Source organism: Rhea americana, unplaced genomic scaffold (genome assembly GCF_003343005.1).
Source record: "Rhea americana isolate MKP2758 unplaced genomic scaffold, rheAme1 scaffold_71, whole genome shotgun sequence".
Lineage (NCBI taxonomy): Eukaryota > Metazoa > Chordata > Aves > Rheiformes > Rheidae > Rhea > Rhea americana.
Window position 1 is genome coordinate 2,958,761 of NW_028186879.1, and position 17,508 is coordinate 2,976,268.

Consider the following 17,508-nt stretch of genomic DNA (forward strand, 5'->3'; position numbering starts at 1 on the left):
ATCTCCTGAGTCTTCCTTGTCATAAGGTAGAACGGACATACAACCACAATACAAGTGCATATCTAGTCACAGGATGGGACTCCATGAACAGAATGGAGCAGACAGAAGCCACAGCATATGCCCYATGTCACATAAAGTTTGACTATATGTTGTGTATATTTTTGGTCACATCATCACAATATAGTTAATTGTTGCAAAATAGTCTAATAACTGTACCAATAATATGAGACTAGAAGTACTGCACTTTTCATACCCTTAATTATTATCAAAATGAGAGATGAACTCTATTATCATGATTTGATAAATAGTTAGGATGAGATCTTTCAGAGGAATGATTCACATTTTTATAATTAACTTGAATGATAAAAAGAGATTTGAGAAGCTTTAAAAACGAAATGTGATTAATGYATAATTATATATTTTAAATGGGAATAGCAGAATTCTTTTTTAATTTATAAATTACATTTTCTACTGAAGTTTGTTTAAAAATAGTCAAGCTTTCAAATGTTCAATGAATTGATATGATCATTCTTCAAACAGAAGTTGTCACAGATGTTACACAGTCTAATCAACATGTAAATGTTGCTCATCAGTGCTCATCTGTGTCCCAATTTACTAAACTACTCACGCATATCAAGTTAATCTTACAGTTAAGGAAGTATGAATTTATGCTTTGCTCCATGAGGATCCTGGTTTAACTTGATCACTTGATTTAATCCCTTGTTTAATCTGATCACTGTGGTTTTCCATCCTTTAGCAGCTACTCCTGAATTTGGGTAGACTTAGCTCATTTTTGTTGAAACCAGCTGCATCTGTCATGGTTTGGGAGGAGTGAACTTTGTCTTCTAATAGTCTCATATTCTTTAACCCTTACTAAAACAAATCCTGCTAGCCYGAACAACTAACTAAAAACCTAAAATTAGGAATGGGCTGCTATTGTATGCTAGTGAGATCTCTCTATATGGGTTTCCCAGACTGGTCCAGGGCTATTTGAAATTCCTGCTGCACGACAAGTTTGTCCTATCCCTTTACCCCCTCCATTTGGTAGAAGAAGAACAGACTCCCCAGTTGGGGTCAAGAGTGCAGAGTTGGGAGAGCAGTTGTCAGAACTGTGCACCAGCCTTCAGTATTGTTTGAGCCCCATTTGGAAGTGGCTGGCACCATAGCTACTGTTTGCCAGACTGAAATGAGGGAGATGGCACGTATCTGAGTGCAGGAGCAGGCTTGATGGGTGACATGAAAAGCACAGCTTCMCCACAAAACATGGGTTGCATTTAGTCACACACCAGGAATAGATATGGATAGTTAAATTTGTATGTCTTACTGTTACAGCCTGTGGTACCTGACTGCTTTTGCTGCCTAATAGCGCTGTCCCTTCCAGTGTCTTAACCTGGGACTGAACAGGATGCATCCAATATTACTGAGGGAGCTGGCTGATGCCATTGCAAGGCTCTCCTGTATCATCTTTAAAAGATCATGTTGAGTGAGAGAGGTTCACGATGGTAGAAAAAGGCAAATGTCACCCACTTCAAATATGATATGAAAAAGGATCAAGAACTACAGGCTGGTCAGCCTCATCTCAACACAATATCTCATCTCAACAGCCTCCTATAGCATCCTTTAGCCAAACTGATGATACTCGGACTGGATGGGTGGACTGCAAAGTGGATGGAAAAACGGTTGGACTCTCAGGCCAATAAGAAAATTGGCTATTGGCCAAGGTAGTGGCCAAAAGCTAGAAGTCTAACTGGTGGCTACTTACAAGCGACAAGTTCAAAATGAGTAAGAAAAACAAGCTATTCATCTGTCAATTATCCAGTCATTACCACATCCATGTCTGCAGGTTAGATGTCTACACTTGAGTTAGTTACTAGTTACCGYTCCTTCGAATCAATGGAAGATAATAGGCCCTTCCAGGGCATAATTCGTTCCATCATAAAGTAAACATCTTGAATAACATCTTGAATAAATGAATCATGCCGTAAAAGTAAGTGTTTCTCCATAAGGACTCTAAGTGAAGAGAAGACTAACCACTTCAGTTGTATTGGTCGAGAGACACTGGCATGTACACTGCTGAGATGAATCTCTGTGTAGACTAAGAAAGATATAAACATGACYTGGGCCTTTTAAGAAGCAGGAAGGGAAATCTGCTTATTTTTGTTGTAAAGAAAGACCTACATCCGTCTATTTCACTCAGTAGACCAGTGTATCTTACTGCTACTGAATATAGTAAAATATGTATATTAGCAAGTTGGGAACTGGTTTAAGACTCACTGGAGCACTTCTTAGGACATCTGCTTAAATGTATCAGTCTCTAGAATATTAGAAAGTGAAGAGAAACATAAGAGACCTCTCTAGACATGTTTTCCTGTTGTATTTTCTTAGCAAATGAGTTGCAACTATAAATAGTTATTTACACAAGAAAGAATAATACATGCAATGATCTTTCCTGCATAACTCTGCAATAAAGAAGTGTTTMTAATATTTACAGAATTAATGCTTAATTATGAAATGGAAAATATACTGTTAGTACTTACTAAATGACAGCTAGACTATTCAAATATGGCCATAACAGTAAAAAATTACATATGCCCAGCCCTTTATATCATCAAAGCTCCTTATAAATATTCATTAAAATGAGTCCAAAATGGCAAATAAGGAAAAATAATTTAGACTTACCCACATTTAATCTGCCTGTGACTTCCCCATTTGAATTGCGAGCATTGACAGTCACATTGTGAGTAGACTGGAGAAGCAGTGATGAGTCCTAAAGTATGGAGAAAAAAACTAYAGACTCAGCATAATAAGTAAATTGCAAATAAATTTCATAATGTAATTTAGTGTTTATATTAACTTAGTCATGGAGAAGAGCTTTTCAGTTACAAAACCATCTATAGATATCATCAAATAATTTGGACAAGTACTTCTGATTATCTCAACTACATTAGATTTRAAATTCAAGAAAAGTTAAAATATTTCTCAAGTGACCAAAATTGACATTATTGGCCCAATGAACACAGTTGCTAATATTTCATCTTTTGAAAAGAATGACTTAAGTCCTAGATTTACTATGTTCCTATACAAAATTGGCACCCTTAGAGGACAGTTATTTAATTGAAATGTGAGTACCTTACACATTTTGGGCATTCAYACTATCATAGCAAATTGGTCAGAGGCATGCATTTGAGCTCTACCTCCTATATAGTCCTTACAACCTATATGCTTTGGCTTGACTTAAGCACTTGGCACTGACTCCCCTGGCAAGGAAATTCAAATAGTTGTTGACAGGCMAAGTGGCAGGTTAACTAGCTGAAACCTGACTTTGGTAGATGAGAGTACAGATGAGAATGTGTCAGCCTGAATTAAATTGTCTTCCTGCCTCTTACCCCTCCGGAACTATGTCAGCAGACTGAGCRGCATCGCCTGCTCGTCCACTTCCCCATGCTATGATTTAAGCCTCATTCGTCCTGTGTTGTCTCCCTTCTCATTCTCCAGAACATAAACCCACATATGAAGATCACAAAACAACACACTTATAGTTAATCTAACTCTTCTTTGCCAGTAAATTTGTRTTTCAGAAAGGGCTTAAAGCATTAAAGAAACACACGATCTCATGAAAGATTAAAGGAAATATAATCAGCTCCAGACCTTTGTAGCTGGCAAGTTATCTAAGGAACAACATAAATTCATRGGCTGGGTACAATAGGAAATGAGTAAGTTCAAGTTAAAAACAAAAGCAAACCCCAATTTGAACATTTACATGGAAGAGAGTGCGCCCAACAGGAGGAGGGCGTTTTGGCCATTCTGTGCTGAGCTGAATGAGRTATGTAGTTGAGAGAGACAACTGCCATACCTCGTGGTATGGCACTGGTAGTATGTGTCTGTGCTACCACAGGCTAACTCTCAGTTTATTGCAGAAAAGCCATCAAATTAGGTAGCAACTTTCAATGCCCTCTCAGAGCCTGAGATCATAGGGAAAGAAATCTAATCTGACAAGATGCATCAAAGGCTTAGCATGAACTCCTCAGACCTTCTCCAGTTTCATCCACTTTTCTGCAATGGCCCAGAAGAGCTCCAGTGAGTTTGCGTAGGACTGGAAGGTTCAAGAGAAAAGAACAGTTGGCCCAGAAAAGACATGTGTCTTACCCAAGGAAAGGAGCCTTGAAAAGGGGATGTATCAAAGTACACTGTCCTTGAAAGGACACTAGCCACATGTCATTTATGTAATTCTCTGTCAACCCTTCTAAGATCTCCCTTTTCAACTCTGTTCAAGCACCGTCCTTCCTCCCAGCYCACCAGCATGAACTTCAAATTCTGCATCAAACTGACAACAAGTATTTGAGAATATTTTGCAGTGAGGCAGGGCAAAACACACCTGCCAATAAGCAATTGCAGCTGGCTGCATCACAGCTACGATATTTGCAGAGCAATCAGAGTATGCTTAATCATCATCTTGTGCTACTTTTGGAAGCCAGGGCATGCCAGGCAGGTGTAATGGTATCATCATTCATCTCTATCACACCTCACAACAGTCTACACTAGCTATGACAGGCAAATCAAAATCGCACATCATTCTTTCTTACACTACAGTAAGTATGGAAATACTTCACCAAAAACATCCAGATGGGCTAACTCATGACTTAGTTTTACACTTATCAAATTGCTCCCAGATGAGTTTCTATTCATTATTCCCAGACTTCCCCCTCTGAACTTCAGGCCCGTTAGACTCTCCCTACCAAACCCTGGTCTTGAGGAGCAGACAAGTAGCTGTCTTGAAAGACCTGGCTGCCCACCGTGCTCCATCACATTAGATAYAGAGTGAGTAAGGAAGCAGACTCATAACAAGGGAACTGGCAAGGGTTGTTTGGGAGGGTCTAAAACCTTTGCAAGGACAGGAGTGAGTGGGTTCATCTTGTGTTTTTCTTAGGCTTACTAGCTGAATTGTCTTTATATGAGGCTGATTTAGAGGGAGACAGTCTTGGCCATTGTCTTCACTTGATTTTAAGTAGGAGAGACTAAAAGGCTGGTCACCTTCATCTGTATCAGCAAATTGCAACAAATTGGTAGACTTAACATGAGCAGTGAGGGAGATGATTTTTGTAGCACAGGTACTTTCATCCTGAAATTTTATTTTGTGGATACATAACCAGGACTCTAACTGATAAGAGTGATCCGAGTTTGTTAAAGTAGCAAGAAATGCGTTATTTAAGGGGGGTAACAACAAGCTGCTCTTTTATGACTTTAAAGGGAATACTCACTCATCCCTTGAGATGTAGTTTCTAACTACTGCAGTGTTGTTAACTATCAAACCAGTCTCTATCACATAGATGGTTTCAGGTACTTCTGACTATGTGGACTGAAGCTAGCCTACGCATACCTTTAATGGCTAAGCTCTGAAAATCACTCCTGGGTGATGTTCCTATTGTAATTCAGTGTTTAGAGTATTAGATAACATGAGAACTTTGAACAAATTTTGTATGAAAAATTGTATTGCAAACACAYCTAGTAACCGTGGTAAAAGTAATATACACTGTGGAGTCCACCTTATACCAATTTAATGATAACAGGTTAGTATGATGGGGAGAAGAAAGGTCAAAAAAGACTAGTGGTAAATATATTACATATAAATACGTGTCAAACAACCCACAAATGTAGGAATCTCTATCACATCTATTTGATTGCTGTTGGTTGATTTAGAAAATAAATTAGTAATATTGATTTTAAGTGCAAATAACCTGTATTATGTATCTGCAGTTTCCACATGTGTTGTTGACTAATTACAACTAGTAACATATTTCTAAATGCTCATTCTCTATCTTGACATGAATATGTATTAGCTAAGATGCAAAGGAATTGCCCACAACTCTGCTGGACTCATAATGAAGGCATAAACTTGTAATAGGCTCCAGAGATGATACACAGCAAGTCGATTTTCTGCTGCTTATTTTCTTAGCACTTTGGAGACCTCATTAGGTGAGAAAAGCTGTTAAGAGACTGCAAGGAGAAAACTATTAAGGCAAGGCAGAAAGCTGCTATGATAGCCACGAGTGGCCCAATTCTCTAACAGAAAAACTTAGAAAAAGAAATCATAACAAATAAGCAATTTTATGAGAATAAATACATAGAAAGGGCACCCAAGAGATCAAGCTGCAGGCATTTAAGCCTCTGGAGAGTTAAAATACTTTAAAAACCAAATAAACAAGCAAAAAGACCTGATGAATTATCAGTTCATAGGGGGTAAGACATCCAGTAGCCTGAAGGCTCTAATTAATGCACGCTACTAATGATCACAATGGGTCATAAGGCAGCTAAGCTTATATTAGATGCTGCCACAACTCTGTTTTCCTGTATTGTACCAAATGTATTAAGAGATAGCAGGAATATTAAAAGAGCACAAAAAGTAGCTCGACATTGCATAAAGATTTTTCTGGGCCGAGGGAATTCTTAAGTATTAGCTGTGCTGGTTTTTAAAAAGTTACATGCCTTATTGGCTAAACAACCTCAAGAGAAATGTTTAAGCACATAAATAGTGTTCCCACTGCTTACAAGACAGAAAAGAATATAGTGTAAGGAATAAAAAGGAAATATAGATTTAGTAATGCAACCTCATTGTCTAATTAAGAGCTGTTCATGGAAATATTTATTGCAGAAATAGAGAAAAAAAGAAAACTTAATGGACATAAAAGATGTTTACATTGCTGAATTTTAGTAATTTAGCATTTTAAAAACCTCATCCTAACTCCAATATCAGACATCTTCTGATAAACTTATTTACATTTCTCTTGCTATAGAGATACAAATACTTTTTCCCTACTTGCCGGAAAGACACATATTCACTATTCTTCCTAATGGATTTGGTAAGGATGGTTATGTGTTTCAAGCAATGAAAGAGCTAATTTTGCTCTTACTGTCATAGAATAGTACTTTACTCAGTGAAATTGTCCCAGAGGCTGATGATATTGCTCATGAAATATGGATTTGTTCTGTGAGATTTTGAGTGACAGAAAGCAGTTCTTAGAAGTATTTGTTTCTGTGACAAGAAATAGATTTTGCTCTACAAAAAATTCACTCAAGTTAAACTCAAAGTTCACCTGCATACTTCCAAACCAATTCATCATCTCTTTCTTCATCAAAACCCAGTACTACAATAAAAATCTCCCATACCATACCAATTCTCATTGTTAATTTAAAATTAATCTGCTTATGAAATATTTCCTTTGACCAAGTATGTTATTTCTCTTTGCTACCTCAATACTAGTAATAAAAAATTCTTTTTAAACAACATTCCACCCTAAATCTTTCCACTTAGTCTTTCACATTTTGTGTGTGTGTATATATATATATACATATATATATATATATAAACATATATATAAAAATATCATACTTAAAGTATCTGTGTCATAGAAATTACAAAAATGGAACTTATTAGTGAAACTATGACTTCCATAGAATCCTCTAATTTTAGAGGTATTTAAACCATTCTCTAAGCATTCATTGGTTGCATAAACAAAACAAATGATTTCACAGGGAAACAGGCATAAAAAGTAGTCTCAGTAAAACCATTGCAAAACTTTCTACAGCACTTTTAAAATTTAAGCATTACTTATGTACAATGACCATAATAATTTCCTTATAGGCAATTTCTTATGATATACCTAAGAAAAAAATGGTAATTTTGCCATAGTATCTGAGCAATGACCTTAATCATTTTTATAAAATATTTGCCATGTTCTTCCATCATATATTCAATAGCATATTTACATGCATCTTCACAATATATTATTACTGGCATGCAAAAGATGTGTATATGTATATATTTGTGTGTGGTTGTGTGTTTTTTCCTGACAGATGCCTGGACTTAGCCTATATTTGACTTTTCATAAGTGCCTTACGTTTACTTTAGCATTATTGAAAGATTATCCACTTACTTACCACTCGAGAATGAATTTCTTTGGCATAAAGAGGGAATAAGAATTCTGATTCCCCTTCCAGACGAAGACCTTCTTTTGTAACCCGCAGATGTCCCATTCCAGTCTAGGGGGAAGATGCAAGAATGATGTATGTTTTAGTATTGTTGCTGTGTTCATTATTTGTTCCTTTCATAAACTGAACCACTCCAGAGCTCCCTGCCTCCAGTCTACCAATAAAGATACCCGCACTAATGCATTTAAAATTTTGACAATTGCTCATTTATCCAGGAATATTTTTATTTCAGAAATTGTAGCTTTCAAGAAAAAGGTGCTGAAGTAGGAATATTTTAAAGTAAATCTAAATATTTTGAGAAAAAACACAATATTACAGTAATTAACATAAAATGAAGTACATTTGTATTGGTCATGCTTAAATATCCTTTGTGTGTTCTTTATAAAATTTTACACATATGAGTATTCACATAAAATAAACTTTATGATCATTTCTCAAGATTTATTCTATCAATGGTACATTTTACAGGAAATGTAATGCTTCTGGATCCATTATAGGGAAGAAGAGGGATTTTTATGTGCTCCCCTTTTCAATACTTATGTCTTTCTTTTTAATTCATTCTTTTCTTTATTCTGTTTACTTTTTTCCTCCTCTACCACTAGGTTAAGGCTCCATATCTTACACAATCCCATTGCTTTCTCTTTTTGTCACTTCCTGTCATTTTTTTCTATTTTCCTCATTCTCTGTTAATCTCTTCCTCCTGATTCTAGCTGCTTCACTTTCCAAACCATTTCTGTTTTATTCTCTATTTTCTTTTCTTCTCCAGTATCATATAATTGATTATGTGAAATATGCAGTGAAGAATTCCTTCAGTAGGTATCTCTGAGGACTTCCAGGCTTCTGCTGAGGGACATTTCACAGGTCTTTCGCTAAATTGTAAAGGGCTTCTCCCTGCTCCCCACTACGTAAAAAAAGGAGGAAAAGATTGGCCAAAAGTATCTCAGCCTTACAACTCAGCTACAAACAAAAATTTGCTAATTACCAACTATCTCAAGTTACAAGAATAGATGGGAGGCTAAATAACAAGCAGACCAAAATCTAAAAAATATTTCCACTCCAAGTTTCTTCAGACTGCTCAAGAAGACAAGAGGAGATACACGGTGTGCCACTAATGACGTATCAACAATCTATTCATACTAGAGTTACACCTACCATTGAGAAAAAGTCCCAGCTTTAAGAAACTTTGATTATTTTCAAATATTGTACGTTCTCTCCAAAGAGACCACATGTAATCGGAATCATGTCTAACCAGACTTCAATGAAAAGCTTTTGCTATTGTATTTTAAACAGGTTTGCAGAGAGAGAAAGAGAGAATTAAAGAAGTTTTGGTTAAATTTCATAAGGTAAGAAATAGTCACGTCAGTAGTTCACTCCACTGGAGAGTACAACAGTGATTCCTCCTCTGCAGAGATTTAGTTACGGAAAAAGGCTTTTTTAGCAGCTATTTATGGACTCTGTTATCAGATCATATTCAGAGATTCACATCTGTTAAATATTTTACTGCTTTGAAATATATAGTGTACTGCCTTGTTTCAGTGGAATAAGAATTTCTAAATTCAAGACCATTGCAAAGCTTTTAAAAAGTGTCTAGGTGTATAGTGATACTTCTCACTATGAAGAGCCCCCCTTTGGCTTTCATAATCACAATTACTAGGCAATACTGTGTGACTTCTAAACGTGTTTTTGAAGTAAAGAGTATGACACTATTCTTTCCCAACTTGTAACTCAAAATAGGGATCATTTCAGTCAATAAAAATTCATAGGTTTTAAGATGAGCATTTTTGAAAAATATGATATGAAAATATCAAGATATTCTAAATAAATACCACTAAGAACTGGCTTGATTATTATTATTATAAATATCACTAAGAACTGGACTTGATTATCTGCTCTGATCCCATGCCTTTTCCCATCAGGTGAAAGTAGATTATATGGTCTCTATAATTTCTAACATTCTATTATCAAATTCTACAATAAATTAAACTTCATTAGGTTTAAACATGGTTTTCACATTTTTCCTGGAATATTAGGAACTAAACAAACAGTAATTATAGAATAAATGTAAAAATGGCATTAACAAATCTGAAATTCAAAAAGGCAGAGCAAGAAGTAAGACTTAATCTTGCCCTTGAAGCACATCAGGGAAAATAACAAACTCCTGGGTGGCAATCTCTGTCCTGCCTTCAGTTTTGCCAGGTAGGAGCTTTTAGCAGAGACAAAAATCTATAATTGTTGTTAAAAAATAAGATTATAAAATTTACTCAGCAAACATTTTCTAATAGATTCAGATCCTGCAGTAATGATTATTCTTAAAATGCCCTGTAGACAACAGAATATCTTTTAAATCAAGAATAACATACTATGTGGCAAAACACAACATTTCAACTTATCTATAAGTTCTTGTTTTTTCATCCATTCAGTTCTATCACTCAGGATCAGTTTGTACTCAAGTATGTCCTGCGTTCTTCATGAGATGCTTCACAAAAACATTGACAAAATGTTTTTGTTCTCTCATATTTGAACCAAGAGTCTCATCATCCATTCTCATCACCTGACAATTTATGAAGTTCATAAACATAAGAAAATTTAGACTAAATAAATTAAAGACTGACAGATGAACTCTGTAACATACACGAGAACAATAAAAATGTGTGTTTTACTATCAACTTTGTGACCATAGTTATAATTCCATTATTACCACAATATCTGARCATCTCATGATTTTAAAGTACTGAATTTTGCAGTTCTGTGAGATGGGGAAATTATATGATCCCCTTTTTGTAGTATGCAAACTAAAGTTACATGAAACGTAAAGAGAAAGTTTTAGGATAAACAATCATCCTAAAGCACTGAGATTCAATGATAAGGTCCAAAAAAAGGAAGATTATAATAATTATATATAATACTCTCTCAGGAACCACTCTGCCTTTTACATTGCAGCACACATGGTTTAGGAGAAGCCAGTTATTATTTACCAAGTATTGTCACTTTCTCACCAATGTGCAATCTTGATGCTTTCAGTTTTAAGGATTATATTCTATTCCTCTTCAAAGCATTGAACAAAAATATTTCTATTGATTTGAGAAAAGGATTCAAATGTAAGTCGGATGCAGAATGTGATGCAGTTAAATAATAAGCTATTGATCAGGAAGAAAAAGTGCTTCATTAAACATACTGGCTGTATCATAAATCTGGACTCCTGCTACCCTGATGCTGATGACTGTCACCGCTTGCGTGTGCTCACCCTTAGCTCTTACACTCTGTTGTACAAATCACCCTGAGACTCTGTGTTTGCTAATTACACAGATAAAGCCCTCAGCAAGGTTTCTATACAGCACTGACCTGCATAGAGGAGGAGGATGAAATGATTTTTCTCTGCAGACACTGAGCAGGTTTTGCTATCGCTGCAAGGAGTTGACTGATGTGGCAACTACTGGCAACAGCCAAACCCTGAGGCAGCAGCGATGCAATTTGGCATCAGTCTCCACGAAGGTGCAACCAGCTGCTCATTTCAAAATTGCTATGCTGTTTCTAATTGGAGTAACAGGGCGTATTTAACAACAGTATAAGTTTTTTTTTCATTATTTGAAATGTTCTTATGGGTGTAAGTGCTTGTAGAAACCAAGACTAGGGCTTCTTCAACAAATTGAAGCTCTGAGTGTGTTCAAGCCTCATACAAGCTCACCAAAACACCCTCTGAGTCAGAAATCATGTTCTAAAGGGCAATTGACAGCTATTCAGCCCATTGTATAGATAGAGGTACTCCAAATCACCTGAAACAAGTAGTGACCACTACTGCAATCTTAGTTAAGACTTGTGGTGCCGTGGAGCATCTGGAGGGAGGACTATTTTGGATTATCATTCTCTTAGACTCTAGAACATGATAAATGTCAAATCACTCTCCTCTGAAATAAGGGTAAGCAGTTCCACGCTCCACAAAGCCAGTAGAGAAGCATAGTATGTCCACAAACTGTGGGAAGAACCCTGAAGTTTCTTTCAGGGAGATGTAGAAGACTGAGCCCTTCATGAGCACCGAAAAGTTCCCAAAGTCATCCTGATGGACTTGGTATAATGGCTTTCTTCTTATGGCTATGAATACCTGTTTTCCAGAAAACTGAGAAAGGACTGGCAAAAGCTAGTTGGACAGGATTGGTATGGCTAGTACAGAGAGTCTATTTGTTAAAGCTGAGGATGTAAACAATTTTTCTCTTCAGAGTGGAAACCAGTAGCTGCAGCTCCAGGTCTCTTGCATGTACAGTGGCTTGCTTTTCTCTGAACGTTTCACTGAAGCTGAGTCTCTTGCAGTTTATGGCTTATGAACTCAAAAGAGAATCAGATTGGGATTTATCTCCTAAGTCATTATAATAATGTAGTGGTCCATCTGCTGTAGGCACATGGACCTTAGAAATGAGGATGAAGGCACGAAGAACATTTATTCAGTATATGATTAATGATTCTAGCCACCCAAATAAAACTAATAACCATAACTTGCATTTTCCTTCCAGCACAGAAACTGGCACACATGAGGACTCACTACACCAGGTCAACCACGCTTGTTCATATACCTCACTGTTTCTGCACCTTTTTAGCATGGTAGGCGCAACTGCTGTCCTTACATTCCTCTAAACAATGGAAATTAAGCGTCTGGTCTATCAGCTAAGAACTGCAAAGGAAGATGTGTATTTTCCCCTTTTGGAAAGAGGTCAAATACTGAAAAGACAGGCAAATCCATACGTTAGAATGGTTGACACAGTTAAATTTTAAGACCTTTCAAGCATTAGCTTTAACACACACTCAATTCAAAGAAAACGCTTCTTCTCTCAGGAGTTAATAGAATATTTGATTTGTAATACCTGTTCCCCGAACTATTAAGAGTCCATGCATAATGTAGTCACTGATGAGAACTGATAAAGATATTAATTTCAGAATAGACAGGATGCAGTATTTTCATTCAGGTAATACCTTTTCATAGTTACAGGATACTTATACCTTACTTTTAGGTCAGCCTAGGGAAAGACCTTGACAAGTTCAGACTGAGACATCATTTATTGTGTCCCAAAGGTAGTTCAATTAATGGCTTTATAGATCCAGCTTTCACTGCAGTATTTCTTGCAGCAATTACTATTTAGAGAACTTGCTTTGCAAACAAGAGTGTACTGTTTCATTGCAATAATAGGGCTGTGGGTACAGATTGTTAAAGAGCAATCAGCAAAAACAGGATTGGTAATGAATCTGATGAGACTCTCTGTTTGACTTACAATATCTATTTTGGAGCTAAGTACGTGCTTGGTATAATAACATTACTGATGCCTCATCTCATTTTCTGTTGCAAGGATTCTGTTTCCTGGGCTCGCACTGAGAAGGTTATTTGACTCTTGTTCTTAGATGACAATGGGATCTTTTTTGTTAAAGATATTGGTCATATTAAAGCATTCAGCAACAGCAAGCACTCCGATGGGTAAAAGGCTTATTTAATACCTACTGGTATTGAAGTTAATCTTACCTGGCCAGCAAACAGCTGGATAAGGTCTAAAAATACCCTTATTAGATAAAATCAGAATTCAGGTAATTAATAATTCATGTTCATACAGATGTCCATTATGAACTCAACAGTTGTGTAAGGAAGTGGCTAAAAAAGATGTAAATTCAGTATAGCATTCACATCTGTCCATTTCTGATGAGATTTCATTTATAAAACAGGATTAATATTTAAGATGTAGACTTTCAAGATATTTTCAGCTCCTCTTTGTCCTGATATACAGAATAATAGTCCTTCTTAAATAAAGTATTAATCAAAACAGGTACAACTCAGGTGGAAAAAATATCTTAAAACAGCTTGAGTTTCAGCTCTGTTCCTTTGTTCAGAAAGGATCAAATTCTATTTCTAGTTCTGTACCCCATGGATAGACCTTTCAAAGCTGGATAATACTCTACTAGTAAGAATGCCATCACATCTGGCACATCTTATGTGACCAGTCCTCTCAACAACAGAAAAATCCACTGCTATTCCCAGTGTTACATACAGTTATTCAGAAACTCTATTTTTAAAAGATTGGCTAATTAATTTCATTATGTTAATATTTAAATTACACAACTTAGTTAAAGAAAGGGAATTAAATCTTTTCCTTTGATTCATAAAAGTTGTCAAAAAGGATTTTCTTGTGAACAATAGTGCATGATGTTTATTTCTTGAATTCCTCTGAGGAATCAGGAATATTTGTATAGTGTGTCTGATTACACACTGATTGATTCAATATTGTAAATCCTAGCATTTGTACTTGGGCACATTTGATCTTATGGCCTCAGTGCTCCTTGTCTACACAGTAACAGGTATTTCCACTCTGACGGAATTTACTGTCTAAATAGGTATGATGAGCAAAATACGAGAAGAACACTCAAAGGAAAAAGAGATTTGATGTCTTTCAAAAAGCACCGTGGAAAAAATCTGTGCATAGCTCTGTGCGAATGGAATGAGTTAAATATATTTCTGTATGTTTTGTCTTACAGCTATTATGTAAATTTATTTTAATATATTATTATATTAAATAGCAACCACTGCAGTATATTGTAACTAAAAATAGTTCCTCTCCAATAACAACCTAACCTTACTCTGCATTGCTCATCCTTGCCCTCATCTTAGTACTATTGATAAAGAAATGAAGCTTTGGTTAACTTGGATAATTGTTATCATGACTATTTTTTATTTATGTAATTCTCAGTATTTGTAAATATGAGACATTTCTAAACATGTAAAGTTTGTAATTCTTAATATCAATATTTGTGACCACATAGAAGATTTTTCATACAATAACAAACATTTACTATGATGGTGCTCTAATGATATTATTTGAAAGAATCTACCTCTTTTTGATTTTCCCTCTAGTGCACCACAGCAAACTCAACTCTGGTCTTTACAACAGGTCTTTGCAATTCTTCTTTGATTATGTTTTGATAAGGATCATATTTCCAATCCATCCCTTACTCCATGGCTAGGATCATACATTTTCAAATGTGCTTTACATTTTCATGCACTTTCAAAGATACCACATTTTTTATTTGGTTCAAGATGAAATAACAAAATTTTGAAAAAATATATACATTTTGCACTTATAAAGTCAAATTTTCAACTGAAGAAGTCTGCAGTTGACCATGTCATTTAAAATCATGCTCATGAAGGCCAACATTTATTTCGGTCTTGCCTTGCCTGCTGGAGAGTAGGGAAGAGTCAGAGCAGTACTTTAATCTGTGACTTGTGTAGGTGAAACTTCTAGGACAATTCATGTATTTCCCACCAAAATTAATAAGGAGTTTTCCATTCAGTTACATTTTACTCCAGTATTTTTTATGGTATTACACTTATTTACATTTTCCTCACAACTGTATGTCTAGAGAAATGTATATTTGGAAAAGGTTAGTGACTAGTCAGTAGGGCTATATATTAGACAATCATCCAAACGTGGAGAAAAATGAATTCTCACAATCATTTTGTTTGAGCAGATATTAAGACACAAAAATTTTATCTGGAAGAAATTTTAAATGCCAAGAAAGAAATATTTTCTTCCAAATATATGAGACTATTGTAACATATAAATAGAACATTTATGGAGATGTCACCTGGAGGTTCACGGAAAAGGGAGAAAGAAAATCAATTAGGGTAAACACTGAGCAGACAAAACCAGTGATGTAAGTTTTGGGCCACTAGGAAAATGTGAGATATGGAAATCTGTTAAGAACTATGGAAGKCCTTTGAGGAACCAAAAATGTAATGACTTTCCATTTACTTCTCTGGGTGGGGCAGAGAGGTTTCTTAAAATGAATTGCTGACAATGGAAAAACATATGCTAGATAAAAAGTCATGGAATAAATTGTAAGAGTTCTAGATTTTACAGATTTGGCAATTGTAAAAATATTAGGGAGGCTACTAGTAGAATCATTATTAAAGATCTGAAAGTCTTAAAATATTATTTGAAGACTTGCAAAAAAATCACAGAACTCATTAGATTTCTTGTTACTTTTCATCAATGGAAAAAAAATCACGAATGGTTTAGCCATGGTCTATTGCATCATTCTTTCGAAGAATGATAGACAGAACTCTGAATCTATCTGTCCTCTACATAGTGGTTCTCTTGAAAAATCTATACAGAAACACAATTTCTGTGTGAGATAAGAGACAGAATCAATAAAACAACAGAACTCCAAAAGCACAATCCAGTATTAATATTCTTGAAATTGACTGGCAGCCAGAGTACTCTATATTTTAGAAGAACGGACTTTTAATTTTGGATTAATCTTATCAAAGGTTGAATCTCTTTAGCAGGAAATTGACTGTTACAAAATATTTATTGCACTATTATAGTCTTGTGGTACTTACAGGATGGAGGCTCCCTTGCACTAGACACTGCGTACAAACATACAATTTTTAGCTACAAGTACTAACTTGACAGATAATACATAAACAGGAAGATGACATATAAACCATACAAACAAATTTATATCTTAGGGATATCATTAGAGAACAGTGACTACTTTTCAGTGTCACTGATTTCTATGAGAGTTCAACAGGCTCTGGTCATCTAGTGTCAGGCTCAAAATAATTTTATGCTAGATGCACCCTAGTAGTCCCACCTTGGCAATTGAGAAACTCTGCATGGTCGATTTTTTTGATCCAACAATGGGATTTTTATACATGAACATACACGTACTTTATTTGTTTATCAGTCACAGAAATAAAATTTTAAACCATGTTGTTCAAATTCTGTGCTTTGTTTTTTTCAGTACGTTGGGCTAGACTCTCTGGACAGTACTGCAGAATAGGTGAACTCCTCAGTGTCTCTCACAGTCTTTGCCCCCTGATCAACTGTATCAGTACATTAGTTGGGAAGGAGGATGATGAGCAGGAAGGGATCCGCAATATTTTAATAAAAATTAGGATGAGAATTTGTGAGTTTTTAAATAAACTTTTTTAAAATTTTATATTTAAAAAATGTAGCTATAAAAATGTAACTAATAGAATAGAACACTCACTATTAATGATAAAACACAGAATAACATTCCTAGAAAAAAAGCAGAAAGGATCTGCAAGTTCATTAGTGTATGTCCTTGCAGTGAAGGAGAGCTCTTGCTGTGAAAAGTGTGTTCTTTACAGTACATTTTATTGCTGTCTAGTCTAGTTTTAAATGTTCCAAATGATTGGGCACCCCCAATTTAATATGGCATGCTATTACACAGTCTACTAAGTCTAACTGTCATCTAGTAACTCTAACTGTCAGAAACTCTTACTTGATTTTCAGTTAAAATTTTCCTTTCTTAATTCCTCATGTTTTTAGTTTCATATTTCTTATATTTCCTTAAGTAATCCTCTCCATCTTTGGTGTCTGAACAGGCTAAGTATTTAAGTTATTGTTTACATAAGTATTTAACCATATAATCAGTTAATATATTTGAAAATATATGTAACACTCATAAATAGATCAAGACTTGTATCATTATCTGTTAGCTAATGTATATGACCTTTATTTAGCA

The 17,508-nt window shown here is 35.4% G+C and overlaps 1 protein-coding gene across 4 annotated transcripts in view; it reads right to left on the bottom strand.

Annotated features, from left to right (window-relative positions):
- SGCG (sarcoglycan gamma) overlaps window positions 1-17,508 on the bottom strand; it is a 139,511-nt gene that overhangs the window by 46,393 nt on the left and 75,610 nt on the right. For all 4 annotated transcript variants that reach the window (XM_085321808.1, XM_085321806.1, XM_085321807.1 and 1 more), the window contains 2 exons: window positions 7,936-8,037; window positions 2,680-2,767 (listed from right to left, as the gene is read on the bottom strand). In XM_085321808.1, coding sequence (XP_085177934.1) covers window positions 2,680-2,767; window positions 7,936-8,037 — 190 coding nt within the window. The remainder of the gene's footprint in view (window positions 1-2,679; window positions 2,768-7,935; window positions 8,038-17,508) is intronic.